The 20170-nt window shown below is 41.9% G+C and overlaps 1 protein-coding gene across 6 annotated transcripts in view; it reads left to right on the top strand.

Annotated features, from left to right (window-relative positions):
- The window catches only part of astn1 (astrotactin 1), a 370801-nt gene that overhangs the window by 309193 nt on the left and 41438 nt on the right, over window positions 1-20170 (top strand). For all 6 annotated transcript variants that reach the window (XM_070974412.1, XM_070974410.1, XM_070974416.1 and 3 more), the window contains 3 exons: window positions 12547-12824; window positions 14549-14682; window positions 15459-15610. In XM_070974412.1, the coding sequence (XP_070830513.1) occupies window positions 12547-12824; window positions 14549-14682; window positions 15459-15610 (564 nt within the window). The remainder of the gene's footprint in view (window positions 1-12546; window positions 12825-14548; window positions 14683-15458; window positions 15611-20170) is intronic.

The following is a 20170-nucleotide window of genomic DNA, read 5'->3' as shown; positions in this document are numbered from 1 at the left end:
CAATTGTGTCTCTCTCGTGGATCTCAGGTTCATTAAAGCCTCCCATACACAGGGATGCAGCAGAAACAGGCTGAGACCACCATCAGCTAAGAAACATTTTCCTACACTACATTACTCTGGTCTTTAGTAGCAGGCGAGCTCACACCGTGCAGTGTTATAGCCTGTAACAATTCACAGATCTGTGAGAGAAAAGAGCCGCTGGTGCAATGTTTGACTGTGAGGCATGTGGGAGGAAAAATTGCTAAATCGCTTCTGGTTAAAATCTCTCAACAAACCCAACATATTGTCGGCTGAACAACTGATGAGGTGGATAGAAAAAGAAGCACTGGAGACAAAGACAGAGAAACAAGTGAGGACGAGCTTAAGATAGAAACAAGAGCTATAAATCAAACATCGGTGACAATAACATTTACATCCATGCAGTGTGGTGGATACAGGCTTATATTCTAGCTGAGGCTTTGTTCAGGATATGATGTTTATTCTGTGAGTACCTTCAATTTGCAGTCCAGCATCTCTAAGAATTCCATTCACATTGGAGAATTCTGCAGCATCCACTGCCAATGTTCAGTCCCAACGCAGGGCTAGTTTCTCCTTTATGTAGAATGGCTTAAAGAGAGGCTGTGGAGGTCCCAGAGACTGATGGGTTTAGCTTGTCATTGTTCATTTTGGAAGATGCCATGAAGAAGATAACAGGGCAAGTTTCTTGACATATTGACAAATTGTTTCTGTTTATTCCAGACTGCTAGCGTCACCATTCACGTAAATGTAAATGTGTTGAGGGGATATTAGAGGTTCACATGTACCTTTTTTTCTGTGTCATAGTGTGGTTTCTGTGCACAAGCAGAACAGCTGATACGTGATAGGATATTCATGTGGAGTACACCTTGCTAGGAAAGCTGTGAAGCTAATAATACACGAGGAAGGAAGGAGGAGACAGGGTAAGTGAAAGGTTAAGATAGTGACGCTGATGAACGTGTACAGAGAGCATGCACAGAGCCACACTGACAGACGGACAGCATTACTGGGCCCTTCAGCGTCTATAAAGGAGATGTCACTAATGGGGCTGTCAGGCCACGGTCAGCAGCTCTAATCAGCACTTAGACAAACAGCGTCTGCTCACAGCCCGCCATGCGCCACATTCTGCTTTAAACATAAAGCTTTCATCAAGGCTTAGTGAGCCTTGTCTGCCGTCACTGCTGCAGGGCTTGACTGTGAAAGCCTGCAAAGGTAAGAAGGGTAGGGGGGCAGGGTAATGCTGCAGATGTATCGTTGCATGAAAGCGATGTTGAACTTCAGGAGAACTTTGGGTTTTGTAGTTTCCTGGCTATGATGTAATACCAGATATTTTCCATCTTCCTTATCCGCTGATCTCCGTCTGAGTGAGGGGAATAGATTTTCTTCTGCCAACCGTTCACCCATGCATGCCAAAACGGCTCTCCAAATCTCACTGTTAACACATTTATTTGAAAAATCCTGTCCATCAGCCTTTAGCGCACCTTCTTTTTATTGATATGCCAACTTTTCCACCAAAGCCTTTTTCCCCCAGACTTTTGGCATTTCTATTCAGTTTTTTGGTATTAAAATAATCATGAAGGCAGGTGGGTGCAAACATGTAACGGCCAGAAAGTGATCTCATCTAGTATTAATCCACATCATTAAGAAAACATCACTTTTCCTATGATGACAGAATCACATGGTATTTTAGCTACTTTGTCCAACTGTGCATGAATGAAATGTTTTAATCTGAGAGGGGTTTGTGAATACATGCCTATCTGAAAAATATTCACAAATACATTTGTTCTGTACTGTCCAAAACAGAACGCTCATATGGGAAACTATAATGAGAACAACCACACACTTTTTAGACAGTTGTTATTTCATTTGACTTGAATCATAATAGTTCCCCATCGTATAACCCTGATTCCAAAGAAGTTGGGAAGCTGTGCAGAAACATAAATGTTCCTATTGGACACATGGTCAATTGAAATGAATGCCAGCAAGTTTGGACAGGAGCAACTAAAGACTGGGAAAGTTGTGGAATGCTCCAAAAACACCTGTTTGGAACATTCCACAGGTAAACAGGTTGATTGGTAACAGGTGATTGTGATCATCATCATGATTGGGTATGAAAGGGGCATCCTGGAAAGGCTCAGTTGTTCACAAGCGAGGCTGGAGTGAGGTTTACTGCTTTGTGAACACATGATTGTAGAAAGGATATTACTGCATGGGCTTATAAAACCATTGTGGGTAAATGATTACGTTCTGTTTTTATTGACATTTTACAGAACATCCCAACTTTTTGGAATTTTTCTGAAACACTATGGCTGACCAGTTAAAACACAAATGTATCTTTACCTGCTTAAAAATGCTTCTTACCACTCATCCACAGGGACAGGTTGATCAAATTTGTCTGAAGGTGGCCTGGAAACATGTGCAACAATATCAATATATCAATAAACAGTATCGCCTTTGTCCAACTGTTCACTTCAAGTCACTAGGCAGAGACACAAACGTGTACACAAAGAGTGTACTGTGTGCTCATGTAAGATCCCATCACGCATTGTTTGAAGCTGATTGAGACAGTGTATTTTCAGGAGCCTTTCAAAATCTCAGTCAGATTTTATTGGTGTGCAACACGAACCAGTGCCAGTCGAATCATTTCTTCCACTGAACTTTCGGTTCAGGTGGCACAGCGCTGAGCTCAGGAGATCGTTTAGCATACACTACATGGCCTGCAGCAAACACAGTGGACCTCCTGACAGCGTGAGACACATTCACACACAAAGCCTCAACCAACCGATTGCTGCACATCCTTGTGAGCAAAACTGATGGAAACTATTGAAAACACCCAGCAGCTAAACAAGGAATATGGTACTGCAGCATGCATCCTGCACCCTGTGGCTGAAGTATTCTTTTAGTTGTCTGAACATTGAAATGTGTTGTGCTTTTATACTCTTTTCTGATTCATTCTGAATGGGAAGAAAGCAGTAACATGTCCAACCCATAATCTTAATAATTAGCGATGGATATATCTTCTGAATGCATGGTGTTTGAATAATAAAAGTAAAGACTGCAGTTATCATAACTGCTATTTGATGCAAAGCATCAGTTCTTCACTAGTAAACAGGTTAGTAATTACCAGTCAAGCAAATTACCATGATCTGTTTCCTCATCTTCATTCTTTCTTATTCACAGTAATGTGGGATTGGTGATAGGTTTCAGGTAAATGCTGTTTCAACGGTGACACCAGCGATTTGTAACTTGATAGGACAAGTAAATGTGTTTTGCTGTCAGTCAGTTAGCAGAAGGGTTTCAGTGTCTCACTCAGGGATGCTTCTGCAGTTGTGGCTAAACCTGCGTAATCCCAGAAATGCCAGGATGCCACAGCTAGCATCTCATTAAGAGTTAAATGTAAAGGGTCAAATCTAGACGGTTGTATCCATCTGTTCATAGATGTGTGTAATGTATGCAGCTTCCTGGGAGTTGGTGAGTTGGTGCTGATCGTCTGGTGGAAGTGGTTGATTGTGCTGCTGACACGGATTCACAGGAGAGTTCAAGTGTTATTACACTGCGGAGCGCAAACATGCTAATGCATATCCTCCCACACTACGCACACGCATTCCTCTCTCTGTCAGTCATCTCAACTCGTCACTCCCTCACTTGCACAAAAACATACAAATTCATGCAGCTCCTGCCCCTCCCTCCCTTTCACACACACAAACATATCAACAAACAAATGTCTTCCCTTCGCCTCGCCCATTTTGCTCATATCCTCCACCCAGACGCAATCGCGCCGGATCTCGGCCCGTTGCCTGCTGCCATGAAATATCAGGTAGAAGCTGCATATGGCTGCCTGGGAAGGTGTCGCCTCAAACACACACACACATGCAGAGAAAAACTGTGCAACACATCTAAGAAGATTTGCCTGTCACACAGATTTGTTGAAGCACTCTGATGTATTGCATTTTGCAGGTTTGGAGTTTAGAATGTATCAGGGACACGCAGCAGCATTGTTTATCTGCATCTCATTCATTTTCCTCTTTGCTGCTTGCCTCTCTGCTAATTCTGTTTATCATTTTTCTCCTCTGGATACAATAGACGCGATCCCTCCAAAACTCCCCCTTTTAATACAGTTTTCCATCTCACTGCTTTCCCATTCACTAAGCTCCTGCCTGCTTTGATTTCCAGCATTCTCAGATCAGCAGGAGCTCATGATTACATTCCATCACCATATAATGTTCATCACGGCCAAGCACATTTAAAAGGTTAGGTATGATTTGCCCTGCTTTTGTCCGCTCAACAGTGGAGCGTGTACATTGATATCTCGGGTTTCCAAAACATGCGGCTGTGTCTGTGATCCACTAGCAGCATCTTGTGGCTAAAAGCGGGTACTTCTCAATCACTGAAGTCAGGGGAGGCTCAGTAAAGTTATTCCACACAGGATGGAGGAGAGATGGCTTCACGCTGGCAAACGCAGGAGCACAGAGGTGCCATTTAGTTTAAAAGCCTCCGTTAAAAATGAGGCTGATGGTGTCAGAGGCTAAAAACATAGCGCTTTGATCACAAAGATGAATGATGATTTAATGAGTCATCGTTTCACAAAGGGGTCTGATGAAATGCAATAAAATGGAGAGAATCTGCGGGCTTGCAAAAGACAGGAAATGAATGCTTTCACTTCACTGATTTTTCTCTCCCTGTCTCCCTCTGTCTCCTCCTCTCTTTCATACCCATAAATATGTACATGTATAGACTGGAGAGTATATTTTTGTAAACAGGAGGACTGACTTGAATCCATCAGTGGCAGATGAACAGGACTCTCCTCTCATTGGCGAGTGTGGGAGGAAGGGATGGATGGAGGGGTATTATATGAATCTGAATAGCTCTGAGCTCCATCTGTTGTGTACTATAGAGATGATGAGTCATTCCACTTGGTACAGCATGGGTCAAAGCTGCCCCAAATCCCCAGCTTCATACCAACACAAACACACACAAACCCATGCATAAACACATATACTAATACATGCTCATGCTGCGAGTTACCCATCATGCATCTGTCCTGTGTCTGCAGTTTAGTGAAGCCTGTTCGGTCTCAGCTGGTATCAAAGATTGGTTTTCAGGCCACATCCAAGCCTTCTGTTGTGACAAAGTTAACCACAGCTACGTGTGTCGTTGCTATACAGTTTTAGAAGAGTACTCCACCAATTTAGCTCTGAACTCCAAAAACAATCTTAATAAAGGTGGATGAATGTAGCAGAACCATAGCTATTGTCTTTTTCACTCCATACATTATTCCTGCATACATTACCCACACTGCAACTCAACCGCTGACAGCTCTGTCAGAGAAATGGGTGTGTTGTGCTAGCAGTAGCTAATTTAGCCTCGAGATACTACAGCTTCAAGCAGCAATAAGGAGTAGGCCTGGAGAGCTCCACAACCATGGACTTGTATTCTTCAAACCCAACCAACGCTGACTCCAGTGACATCACTTGAGGCAATTTGTCAGACTTGAAACAGCTCCGTATTACGTACAACATTTTTTTCACATATGCATATAGAAATATTACTTCCCAAACACCTGTAAACACCTGAATTGGTGACGTTCACCTTTTAAGTGTTAAGAGCTACATAAAAGACAGATACCTGACATACATACCACCTTGTCACCTATTTGCACATCCAGCAGACGCAGAGTGTTTCTGAAACCTTGACAGATATCATCAGTAAGTCACTGACTTTGCCTGTGTGCCCTCTGGCTCAGGCCAATTAACTCTGGGTTTGTTTCTTAGGGTTTCTATCTTAGAAAGCCTTTATTTGAACTTTTTTTGTATTCTTTTCCTGAAAAGCACTGACAGCTGCTGCTGAAGACAAGACTGGTGAGCATAGTTAGTCAGCTGTAAAACCAAAACAATCAGCCAAATGAGATTAAAAAGTCACACAAAGTTGAGTGGAACTGCAAAGGAAGGCTCATCACCTCAAGTGACACTTTTCACATTAAACGAACCTTTAAGCAATTGTTTAGATATAAGATATCGATTAGTGGAGCTTCAACTTTAAACTAAATTCTCCATCAAAACCTAAGATAGCTTCGATGCTAACCCCAAGATCTAAGTACCCGTTTACCCCTTGATGATGTAAAGAATGACTCCAATCAGTGGTAGAACTTAGAAAACAGAAATATGTTTACACAAGCTTAAAAGTATCACAGGCTCCCACTCATAGACTCGCAATGGTGCTCTGGGTCCCTTGTGGCTAGAAATATATCACATTTGGTAATGTACAGAAAAAATTGGTGCCACAATCATATTTGTGGGAGTATGAAGCAGAGGAGGAGGAAGATATGGAAGTTCTTTTACTGTATTTTGTCTTGTCATGACTTTCCTCCTTGAGACGTCTGACTCTGTCAAACACAGATTAGATTTAATGAGCTTTGTGTATGTCTGCTTGCATACACGTGTGCATTTTCCTCGAGATGTATCCTCTTCAAAGCCGTATACTGCTAGTCATTAGGCTTCTCTAAAAGCAGATGTGTGTTTGTGTGCGTGGGTTGAATTTGACAGCAGTTTACATGCTTAGATAAGCGTACAAATGCATCTTTTGGACTTTAAGAGCTAAAGACTGACAGAAGAAGAAAAAAGGTGGAAATGAGGAAGTGAGCAAAAGAGAGGAATCGTGAGAATGCGAAAGCAGAGAAAATGTCAGAAAATGCGAGAGAAGAGAAATTGGTTTTCTTGTTTTAGTAGGGAGATGCACAGAAGGAATATTATATTACAGCTTTCCTCCCTCACACCTACCACACATGTTTGCATTGTGAAAAAAGGGTGCGATCGTGCTGTGTGTTGAGTAAGAGAGAGAGCGAAAGAGGAGGGGAAAGAGGAGATGCTGTAGAAAGAGACAAAGACAGGCTGAGGAAGACGTTAAGCAAAGTTCAGAGAAGAGCATGGTGCACAGAAATATATATATATATATATATATATATATATATATATTATTTCATTCACCTTTGAAAGACAAGTAGTTGGAATGGAGACATCCATACAGATGTGCAGGAAACCATCCCTCAATATCATGCAGCCATGTCCCTCAACACATCGCACCCAACTTTACGCATTCATGTAAAAAAAAGATCTATGTTCAAACGTTTCCTAAACATGTGCATTTGACGGCCAGAGATTCATTTTCTGTGGTTAACGTGATTCACATAGTAGCCACTTTTTTATTCCGGGACACATGGTGTGATCGTGGAGGACATGAAATCAGTTCAGGACTTAAAGGACCACCTAATTCTAAGCATCACCACACACAAGCTTTATCACACTATCACATTGAAATAAAACAGTAAAACAGCCCGTCAGGAAGTAAGTGAACACTCATTATGCAGCTGAGGAGCTGGTGGAGTGAGTCTAAAGTGACTCTTGATGTGTGTCTGTGACTCTCTAAGTGGTCAAGAGAGGCTTTTCACAGAATGTTCTTGAGAGCCATTTCCCCTCTGTGTTTCAGGAAACAACAGTTATCATGTGCAAAACAACAGCAGTTGTGTCTATTTGTGAGAAATACAGAAGCAAAGGTAGCAACTTGTGTATTATTAGTAGATACTGTTTACAAGTCACAACAACAGAGTGATATCCTGTTTTTGCAGCGTTTTCCTGCTTTCCTGAAAAGTGGCACTTGTCTTTTGAAGTCACAAATGGCAGCCATGTTTAGGATGGAGAAAAGCCTATATTGAACCCAGTAAGCCCTTTCTCAGAAACTAGGCTAAAACAAGTAAAATCCAAGACAGATAATACGAGAAACACAGACTGACAGTGCAAAGCATGTGAAGTCACAGCAGGGACCTCAAAGCGACAGTGTTGCAAACCTAATATCCCTGTATCCCTGTCTGAGACCCTCAGCTTAGAACCCGAACAAAAAACACCACCAGAAGAGAACATAGGAACAAATCAAGTGTTTACCATGAACACAAGTGCTGACTGCAGGATAACAGCAAACACTAACATGTCGTGTAATAAGCCATCATAACACACGTGGAGCAAAGAGTCTGAAAATATGTACTCAGAAAGCTGAAAAAAGAGACAGTTCTTCAGTTCCTCCTCAAGTACACCTCTCAATTCGACTTGTGACTTTTGCTGCACTCGTGCCGTGCCTCACATTTACAAATAATATTTGTATGTGTGGCAATCAATCGGTTTCTCCAGGTTTTCTGTGCCTTGACTTGAGGCTCACGCTCAGATTTTTGAACACATTCTCAAGTCTGAGAACTCATACAGGTCGAGACACAGTTTGACATCCCTCCACAGACGTGCATTGCAAAGCTTTGCTGCAATGAAGCCCCCGTGCTGTCTTTACCTAGAGATTAATGCTGATGCATTCATTTACAGCTGCAAACAAACACTTGCTTCACAGGCATCCAATTATACTGTCTGATGAATCGAGATTTTTTGAGGCCATGGTATCCGCACCACTGTCCATCTTAACTTTGCTAATATTGGCTGACATTAGCCACTATAAACTATCGGTCATACCAGAAGTAAGGTCATATTAATGCTTATGAGTCCAACATTTGGTTTTCTTTCAGAAATAGCATTCTTGCCATGAGTACATACAGAATATATCTATGCTATAAATTTGCCCCTAAATCGTAAATTCAAAGTAAATCAGAGAAGGTGTAGTGAGATAATATACTGTGTGTTTGGCTGGGCTGCTCGTCCATTTTATTATCCCCCCGTGGTCCCAGCTGACACTGAACGCTGCTGAACTAAACCAAGACTAAACTGAACTAATCATTGCCAATCTTCTTTGCCCTAAAAGGCACCCAGCTGTCCTAATATAACTGCCACATTTAATTTCCATCTGCCAGGAGGTGGCAAGTGATGATCGAATGAGAGCTGATTAGTGGAAAGTGAGCCAGTTTGACAAGGATAGATTAAAGTTTGGCTTGTCAGGAGTGCGAGGGCATTGGCATTCTTGGCCACATGCAGATAAGTCTGTGAATGCCAATATGAGTGCGCAAACCCAGTCACACAACTGGGGTCTAGGTAGTGGTCTTCAAACAAGGTGTTTTCCATTGCCTGGCCCTCTTACACACACTATAAACAAAGTCATAATCTTCTTCTTCATTGCCTTTGATCAGTCATGCAGGCTCATGGCCTGCAGAGTGCCACTACTTGAACATTTCTTCAGGCACGCCCACATACACTCACACACGCACACACACACACACACACACACACACACACACACGCACACACACGAATGCCGCTCAGGGGTCAAGATGTGAACATCCACAGTTTAATTTCATTCTCCCCTATTGTGACTCTCCCCTCTACCAGACCTCATTTACCTGCACATTCCCGTGATTGGTTCGGGCTTATCTGTCGATTAGACTCAGTGACCCAATCACAAAGCCCCGAGCTGCGCGCTAACATTGTCAAGGGCGTGAACATGCAAAGACACCCACAGCTAGCAAGGGAAGCGCAAATGAACAATGTTACTAGACCTGGAATGTCCTGATTTTGTGAGACGTATATACACGTGCACAAAGTTAAACACACACAGATACAGCTGTTTATTTGGTTTACCATCCATTACTGGATCTGAAGGCAGCTGTGTTAACAAAGGAGGCTGTCATTCGCTACACCTGACCATTAAATTTCCCAGACTGGGTGTCATTTGTCTTTGTTTAGCATATGAGATACTTGTGGGTTGTTTCATGCTCCCGCTGCTCCTATCTGACATTTATTTGGATTTTTGCTGCCCGTTCCTTTCACTTGTGTTCAGTCTAGCCTGAATGTCAGTTTGCATAAAGATCCCTGGTCCACCATGGTCTCCTGAACTCTGCAGCATTCTGTGTGACACTGGTGGTCTCATTTTCTTGGCTTCATTTCTCTTCTGGTTATTTCCTTTGTATCTTTTGGTGGTTTGTGGGGAACATTTCAGTGCGCCAGTGTGTGCTTGGCTCAGGGTCTCCCTTTCTTTTTGTTGCGTTTGGTCTATTTTTACAATTAATATTCAGATCGCTTTAAGATGAATGGGCAAAAAGCTTGCTCACTTTTCTGCAACAAACAAAAACGTATGCCCTTGCAACAATTCATTATAAGATGTTTAATCATACAAATTTTCTGCACATAGCCGCTCTAAGTGCTTTTATTTTGTATTTTGATGACCACCACCGCACTCTGTTTGAAATATGTTTTTGACCTTGCATTTAAAATGAACCTTTTTAAGGCAATAACTGCAATATTTTCTGTTAATTAAGCCCTGAACAGCCTCATTCTCCCAATTCCACATGAACCTCAAACAGAATGTGTTGTGTGTGTTGGATCACCCTTTATTCACATGATGAAACTGTAACTTATCAATCATGACATGACTTGGAAAATCTGCAAAACTTAATGACTCCGTAGGTGTTGGACAGAAAGTGTGTGTGTGTTACAGATGTGTGTGGGAGATGAGTTATGATCATTGTGGTGGTAATCACACACCAGCATAAAAGAAAACAGTGACTTTTGTTATTGTAGCACTTAGTTCCTTAATCTCTTTTTAATGACAGTCACCCACATTCAGGTACACACACATAAATGCAAATACACATCATTGTGACAATCCATGATGAAGTTGTGATGTTCTGTCTCTTTGAATGCTTAGTTGTGCTGCGAGATCACTATAAAGGAACCATGCAGTAAAAAGTAAACATTAATGCACAGAAATGATTCACATTGTATATTTACCTTCATTTGTATGCTCACGTGTGGTCCCTGAGCATGTGCGCACACTGTTTTCCCATCATCCCATGGCTCATAAACCTTCGTTGTGTTCCATCACAGGCAGCTCGAACAACAAGCGTGTTCCCTAATTGGGGCTTGAGCTTTTAAATTGCTTGTGTTTGCTCACAGCCTAGCAGACTCCCAAAATGGTCATTTGAAGAATTCCCCCTTTTTAAAAAAGAAAAATAGCATCAACGCTGTGCATTAAGCATGTTTCCCTCTCTCGCTTGCTCTCCAGCTCCCCTTGCAAATGGACATCCCACTCTGTCTGAGACGAAACATTTCAAGGGGAATATTTGAATCACATATTTACATAATACAAAAGTTAAACTCAACAAACTTTTGTAAAACTAAACTTTTCAGGAACCGGGTACATACAAAACACCACTATTAAAATGACTCTTTTAACTTGTCTGTGCACGGGACATTAAACTCGTTGCATTACAGTTTTTGTTTACAGTCACATCCAGTGATCCCGATGGCAGCCGTGGTCCTCTGTCCAGCACCAGTGATCAGCTGATGACGATCTGTAACACAGCCGTGCTAATTCTGTACATGTACTGCAGTTCTTGTCTAATGTCTTTTTCTGACTCTGGTCTGCTGAGACAGTGGCAGACAGGAAGAGATTTAACTGCCTGGTTAAGAAGAATAGCTGTGTCCTGGGTTTCTTAACCAGTCCCAAGCCACATTTGTGCATACCATTTGCTAGCATTGTCAAGGTAATGGCATATGTTTCAAAGTGCTGTCCCATTCTTAATTCTATCATTTCAGGGACTTGCAGCTTCTCCCACTCAAGCACTTACCAGGTGACATTAACAAAGTCTGGTTCAGGGCTTAGGCAGGACGTTGGGATTGGCCATCATCTCATTGCACCCTCTTCTTCTGCAGTGGTTTAATGGCACACAACTGGAGAATTAGTTAACCAGCTTTATCTTGAAGCACCCATCTTCTACAGTGGAAAATGTAAACTTGCATTAATTCACATTTTCTTTTGCTGATTTTCTCTGAATGAATCTAACCAAAACCTTGTGCTGGCAGTGCTCAGAGGTGATTGTGTGTAGGAGCCTTTCTTTCCTGTATAACAGTTGTCACAAAATGTTGCAAAAATCAATCACTGGTATCTAAGCTAGCTGCGTACATGTTGTGGAGTAAAGCAGTGTTCCACTGTAAATTCCTGCATAACTAACATAAAATAATGTATGTGCAAACTACTATGTAGCTGAAAACCCTGGTTTCATCTCACTGGTTAATATATTTCTATGTTGTCGGTACTTTTGAGGAGTCAAGCTCCAGAACCTGAGCAGCGAAAAAATCCAGTGTGATGTCAATGACAGCCTGTAACAGCAATAGGAACATTAATACAATGTAAACATTTCATTGTTCAGTACACGTCTCCCCACACTGAGCTCTTTGTAGCTGTAGCTGTGGCCCAAATATTTACACTCCTTCTCATGTATTCCGCCTGTGATGCAGAAAAGCCTCCACAAGGGAGATCTGGGAATGTGGGAATGCATTTATGCTTTGTAGTTTTGCCATATTGCTACAAAGGGACAAGAAAAATGTCTCAGTTCAGTTTTTTCATTCCCTTATTCCCTCATCTCATTACTAGCATCATGTGACCTCACCATCTATCTGGTTAATTTATATGAGTGACAAGAATATCATAAAGCCACATGACTTTGTTTTTATGCATTTTCATAGTTTGCTTTTGTGACATTTGTCTATAATGCATTTTGTCTCTTTAATAGAATTAACCAACCATTTTTCATTCTGTCCGTCCTGTCAGGTAACTCGCCTTCAGAGGAGTCAGAGGAGCGTGACAAGGAGCCGAGGACGCTGACATACCCTGCGTACATCGCCAGTCTGCTGGACACGGGAGCTAAGCGCATGGCGGCTGGCGTCCGTATGGACTGCACCAGCCAAGGCCAGTGCCCGCGCTCCTGTCACCTCTGCCACATGAGCCCGAGGGCGTCACAAGGACGGCAGCAGTCTGAGCCTGTCCTGCTGCAGATCACCAAGGCCGCACCCATTTATGAATTGGTGTCCAACAATGAGACCTACCAGGTGTGTATGGTGTTTATCCTCTCCTCTCCCAACTATCTGGGGACTGTCTAATGTCTGAAAAGACCAATTTCTTGCAGAGTACATTACATCACTTTCCGTGACACCCTTGAAATTGGTGAGTGCATGTTCTCTCATCCTTCTGAACTGGATTATCTCTCTTACCTTTCATGTGTATGATTAAAGGAGGCATTTATTGCCCAGTGCCCTTGTCATCCCAAAATCAAAGTGGCTTTACTTTGATGTCGAGAATGTAAATGTTTTCTCATCTAAGTTACTTTAACATGAGAGGACAGCAGCTAATAATACAAAAAATCCAGGCATTAGTTTGGGTGTGTGATCATTAAACCTCTGTAAGTCTATTAACAGGCGTCCTGCAGTGAAACCCACCATGTGTTTGTGACTTTCTCCATCAGGGCTGAAAGCCTCATGGCCTCATTATGAAACAGGTTTCAGGAGCAGAGGACTTTAAAGTGTCTTTTCCTTCTCGAGTATCATGTCTTACTCTGCTGGCAGCACGCTGTGTCATAATCTGCCATACTGTGCTGTGACTTTTTTGACTCCATCGATGCTGTACGTCAATACTTCTTTTACTCGTCCAGCAGGAAGAAAGGTCGATATGGTGCTGCCCCACGCTGCCACCACCCACCACAGAGGTGTCAGGCTTTCATCTTTTTGCTCAGGCAGACAGATACAGCTGCTGTTATTGACAAAAGCTGTTTAGAGGTTTCTTGTGCTTGACTGTGCAGCTACATGCTGGTACAGACATGATGCAAAGGCAACATTTTGAATAAATGCACTTTTTGGCGGCACTATTACATTTAATTACTAGATGTGTGTATCTGTCCACCCCTGATGAATTGATATGTATCTAGAGAAACTGTTTTGTCAACAATCTGATATAATACTTTTGAATACCTACTAGAAAAACAACAGAACATTTTCAAGCAGAAAAGATGTCCACACTGAATAAATGCTCCCAAAAAGATGACCTATTACATTTACAGCATTTTGACATTCCATCTTCATCGGGAATTATGTAACTTGTGACAAAGAGGGTCAATATATAGACTTTGGATGAGGTCAAGCCAATAATTGCATTCACATGAGTTTATTTCCAATGTTTAACACTGAACTCTACTGCTATTAATCACACCAATGTCATTTTTTTACATTTTCTATTTGTGTTTGTGGTTCATCAATAAAGGATCACCTCATGTACTGTGGTAAGCTACATCATGCTAAGACGACTGGAATAGGCTTGTTTACATAAGACCGGCTCCATCAATGCTCCATGAACAAGTTAGCAAAGACAATAAAAGACAGGAACAAACAATAGTACATATGAGTAACCCAACATCTTCTTGTTTTGGCTGCTCCCCAATTAGGAGTTGCCACAGCGGATCACCTGTTTCCATCTCGCTAGCAAACTGGGCCCGGCCCAACCCAGCATGGAAATAATGCATGTTTTATGAGGAAGGGAATGCATTCAGCACATTTCGACATTCGACCTCGACATTCTAGTAAAGGCATAAAATGCCCAAATATAATGAAAAACATGAGAAATTACTGAAAGGAAAGACTTTTTAATATCTTCTTTTGAAGTAAAAACTATGAAATAAAATTGTTAATGTGAGAATAGAATTTCATAGTTACCGTTTACGTGTGACACGTGCTTTGAATTTAACTTTGTTTTTGTGTTCTTGTCTCACTTTCTCTCTCTGTAGGCTCTTCAGGAGGCAATGATGAGCATGCTGTGGTGTTCGGGGAAAGGTGATGTTATTGATGACTGGTGTCGGTGTGATTCCAGCGCTTTTGGCTCCGACGGACTGCCCACCTGCGCCCCACTTCCCCAACCTATGTTAGTAACATAGAATAATATTACCTCTCTCCAAATACATCACTCTAAAATGGGTTGTGGTAAATACCATCCATCATTTTACTGGTAGAACTCTATATTCTGCTGCAGTGGTCTCAAGTAATGCGCCACCAGGAAGCATGAATCTTATTGCGACCAAATATTACATCCATGGATATATTACTGAAAGGGCCTGCTGGGCATGGGGACCAGAGAGATCAGGGGACCACTTGGCCAAAGTCTCTGTTTGAAGTTTTTGTTGGAATGTTGCAGAGCTCAATTAAAGGATACACAATCACAACAAATAGATGCAAAACCACCACAAAGAGACATACAACATTTGCACAGAGACACCCTCTTTCAGTCTGGGTCCTGTGTTAGAGGGGGGTGGCATTTTATGTATCTATGCCCAGGACCCCATCGTCTGTCCATGATTACAACGTTCATTGATTTTGTTGTTGTTCTTGTTGTCCAGTTTGGGTGTCCTAATCAATGAAATTAGCTGCTGTATTGATTGATTGGCATGAAAACCTCTCTGTATTTGGGTCTCAATGCCACAAAGCTGCAGAGGGCTAAGGGTTAAGTCAGACCTCAGGGAGGACATGGCCTTACTGTTGACAGAAGAGTTTGTGATATTGCAGAATATGTTTTCATTAGGTTGCAGGTTTGCAGGAACACCAGGGATAATGTTAGCTGTAAATTACAGTAATGAGACCAGTTTGCTGACAACATCTTTCACTCAGTGGCCTGGTTTTGCATCTCTGTCACTCTGTTGCCAGGCTGAAACTCTCTTACACCTACGAGCCCAGCAGCTCATTGGTCATCATGGAGTGGAACCACACTGAGCCACCAATCGGGGTGAGGATAGTTGATTACCTCATCAGCCAGGAGAAGGTGACAGAGAGGACTGACCACTCCAAAGTTGAGACAGGTACGTCAGTCCAGAACTGCCCACGTCAAGAGTTTGGCCATTGATGGCAAACAACAGTTGGAAAATTGTGAAATAGGCAAATGTTGCCAAGCAACTAGTGATGCCAGTTTTCATAGTGGTTAATAAAAAAAAACAAAAAACGATGGCCCTGAAGGTAAAATCATAAATATTTGTAGTCAAGACACCTTAGTTGTGTAGGACCATCCACTCGGAGTGACCAAGCGAAGATGTCGCTCTGTTGGACTCTCGTCATTTGTTCTTCCAACCAGTTCCCTCTCTCACTCCCTGTGTTTCCAGTATTTCTCAAAATAGCAAGAGGGACTGTTGATGTTCTGGATTTGTAGAGATGGGTAATGAGTATGCTGGTTGGCCTCGGTTTGTATGGGCAGCTGTTGGCCAGTGTTCATTATTTATGCTGGCTTAAACCATAAACCCCCAATTTGTCAGCACCATGTGGCCACATAAGCCTGATTTTATCTAGTCTACCACCTGGAAGAAATCCTGGTCCAAGAAGAAGAAGAAGTATCTAAACATCATATATTGCTGTTGTTCAAGGAACACTCACCTTTTATGAATGTCATGTTTTATCATAAGTGTGACCTGCAGTATGGGAAAACTCAAAAGTCAACAGTGCTAATGGGCAATCAAAAATGAATATATGCTATGTAGCGTCACATGCACTGATCATTTTAGTGATGAGATACAGTATCCTTCTGAACATCCTAACTTTGCTCAGGTTTACACAACAGCCTAATTCAGTTGTAGTTCTCAAGGCCTCCACAAGATGGTGAACACTAGTAATAATAACAGAGTTCTGGACTATTGCAGTGTTTAGTTTGTTGGTTGGACTGATTTAATAAAATAATCAGCTTTCTAATACATTTCTATACACATTGTTATCTAGTGTACCACTTTAAGTGCTGGAAAAAAGGGAGCTTTGTAACTGACAAATTAGCATTATGACAGTATATTCACTGAAATCTGTTTCTCACAGTAACTGACAAATATTGAAGTTTTTAAGTTTACAGGAAATATTCATTGTCTTTTTCCAAGCATCTTTTCTAAATAAATGTTTTCAAATGGCCTTATATTTATTCACTGTTTAATCCATTTGGCTTCAGTTATTTGCTTATTAAGGTATGTTTTCCCTCGTGTTTCCACTAAAAAGAGGAAATCGTGGAAGCAGCCAAAGGAGCAGCAGGAGTGTGTGTAGCTCTGTCATCCATAACTGAGAGCACAGCTTATTTTGCTGGACCTATATGAGTGGAAGCTGGCAAAACAGGGGCAGTTTATTTTAGCAGTAATGACCCAATCCATAACGGAGGCCGTTACAGTGCCCGACAAGCACCAAAGTTTGTTGTAGCTTTAATGAGAAAATAAACTGTATTAGTCACAACACTGAGGATCATTCATCAGTGCAGTAGATTCAGATGGGACAGCAAGGCAGGTGAGCATTTTCTTTATAGGTCTAGCAGCAATGTTCATTTTAGCTCTAAACTCCCAAACATTTAGCAATCACTTATCTCTTTAAAGAAGGATGAACGTCAGTGGTGCTGTGTAAACTCTATGTATACATAAGAGCCGAGGCACCTCACTCTCCCTCTCCATTTTACAAGCAGTACAGTATTTTTGAGTAGATTTTTGCTGTAAATGCACATAAACAGAAACTACTGTACGATCACAGGGCATTTTTTGTGCTTCACTGAATTTTAAAACGTACTTGATGGGGCCATTGTGCAGCTGTATTTTGCCCTTTAGAGCTCGTGTACGTTCCTGGAATGCTACTAAATAGAACGCTGAGGGAGAATGTAGAATATTTTACTGCTGGAGGGACAAAACAGACATTCGTAACAGCAGTCATTATGGCTGCTGTAAAGCAGAATGTTGTGTATATGTGTGGCTCTGCATTCATTGTCCACTGAACATATAAGTGCACTGTACTGCATAGTATGCATGGTGGAACCCCAGATCAACCTAAATGCAGCCTGATGAGACAACCAATCCCAAGCCCTGCTGGCTACAGCCACAGTGACTTGTGCCCAGCTGTGTGGAAGCTGAGCGCCCCCTATTGATAACTCCCTTATTTAGCTCATTTTATAAAAAACTTAAACATTTTCAGCATTGTGCTTTTAGGATGAGTTCTACAATATCAGTTTTTCATTCCTGATCATATCGAATTGAAGCTCTGAATTAGGCAACACGATGGAACACTGTGGGCATGATCTCCAGTCTAGACAACAATACACAGTCTGTTTGCTGCAGCTGAAACACAAAATGTAACAGTGAATGCAGACCATCTCACCCATTTGATGATGATTGAGTAGTTTGATTCAATAGTTGGTTTTCAGTTATTGTGCCATATCTGAGGGTATTCTAGAATAGAGAGCCTGGATTTTAGTGAATAAACCTGCTTTGTAATGCTGAAGCATATAAAACTATTCCAGGTCCCGCAGTTTTTAAAGAAAAGTAGAATAATCATCTTGTATCCAAAAAGAAGTTGCTGGGCTCCTGAAGCTCTCCCTTAGTGCTCATGGTGTATATACAAGCCGTCGTTAGTGTCGTCTTGAAATTGGGTACTCTTCAGAGCCGGGCCTCATGACACCGACATGTTATGAACACAGGTGGGACCCAAGTGCAGGAAACTGGCAAGGTGATGTTTGGCAGCAAAAAGAGTCAGTTTTATTGTAATCAGGGTTTTGATGAGGGGATGATGGAGGAGACAGAAGAGCAGGAAGACAAGTAGATGAGTGGTGATGCCTGAACACGAAGAGACAGGTTAGTAAATATGAAACACAAAACGATTTGGCTGAGAGGCAGGTGTGCAGACTGGAAGCGGAGATGAGTTGATTGCAGACAGGTGTGTATGATAAGCAGAGCTGGGACACACACACGCAGACAAGACATAAACAAAGAGAGAGACAGACAGGAAGTACTGGGAAGACGGAGAAAGGGAAAACACAAGGAAACACTAAGAATCTTCTGGGGGGGACAGCCACAGCTGTAACAACAGGCACCTCATGTCAGCTGATACTGTACTTAAGTCATACACTACCTGTGTTTCCAAACAAAATTACAGTTACCACAAACTAACTGCCGCACGAAACCTAGAGATTTGAGGCCTAGGGGCTGTCTTTATTGTTCGTCAGTTAACTCCTTCATGTTTTTGTCTCTTTTGGAGTGAAGAAATGGAAAGTGCACCATCAGTGGAAGCTCTGCACTAATTTACAGAGACTGCAGGAGGACAACTGCAACTTTAATGCAGGGGAGCACTTTGACGAGCAACAATGAAATATCACTTTAATGGCAAATATGACCTTTCAGTTTCTGTTTTGGAATTTTGGAACATGATTTCTCCCTGTGCCCTTTGAACAAATCGCCTGTGGCAGCTCAACATTACCGCTGTGTTCCATAGCCGAACAAAACAAACGCTTGTCCCATCCCCTAATTTGTGCTGTCAGAGCGATAAACAGAAGATGAAAACGGTAGATGCTCAAGTATCCAGCATGACTCTCTGTGGTTGGGAGAACATTTGGGGGCTGCAGCGCCTTGATATAATGTTTACTTAGACTTAAAGTTCAAACAAACTTCTTATCTGGCCACAGAGTCAGTCTTTCAGGCATCAGAATAGTACTTTGGTACAACATCAAAGTTTGCAGCTTTTGGAAAGAGTTAATCATAATCAGGCATATTGAAGGAAACATCATTCCTTCGTGATGCAACAGGAACTGCTGCAGTCTCAAATACAGATTAAGTCATTACAGCTGAAACAACCTGCTGATGTCTCTTTGTTGTTATCAGTGAGTGGTTGATATGGAGATATTCATGAGGAATATTCCAATCAGATAAACAGTCTCACAAGAATGGTCTCATATCTAACAAGATCCTGTGCGACCATGGAACGTATGGCAGTGTTTTCAGGGAAATTAGCGCTGGTACTGGGCAGGACACACAAAATCTGTGGCACAGGAATATTCCACCCATGACTGGATTGTTACTGACGTGCCAAGCTTTTCCAGTTTATCAGTTTTGCTGCACTGTCTAAATAAGACAATCCTTGTTTCCACCGTTAGTCATCCTCATTAAACTAATGGAGATTATTTTCTTACACAAGGTAACGTCTATCAGCTCCTCTAGCGCCACATGATGATAATTTCTTCACATTTTCCAGCCAGCTCCATAGCTAATCACTCGCTCTCTCGAGGGCCGAGGCCCACGAAAGATGGAATAGATGTTATGCTATGTTCTTTTTGGAAAACAGACTCCAGTCTTTTCACCAGTTGCTTGAAAACAAACTCGCAGACACAACGCTTGCCTGAGAGGTATAATCCATCACTGCAAAAGTGAAGCAGTGGATGAATTTATCAGACTTCACTTGTTTGTTGCCTAAAGCCCCATCTTGTTCATTCTCCACCACCTGAAACGCATGACCTTGCACTGTTAAAAAGCTGAGTTTACAACTAATCTAGTTATGCTACTTGAGCTTGAGTATTTGAGATTAAAGAGGCCTTTCGTGTAAAATGTGCACTTTAATGTGTGCCTCAGCATGTTTTCTGACACTTT

Source organism: Chaetodon trifascialis, chromosome 11 (assembly GCF_039877785.1).
Source record: "Chaetodon trifascialis isolate fChaTrf1 chromosome 11, fChaTrf1.hap1, whole genome shotgun sequence".
In the NCBI taxonomy this organism is placed as follows: Eukaryota; Metazoa; Chordata; class Actinopteri; order Chaetodontiformes; family Chaetodontidae; genus Chaetodon; species Chaetodon trifascialis.
The sequence above is the reverse complement of the archived record's forward strand: the minus strand, read 5'-3'. Positions and strand labels throughout refer to the sequence as shown.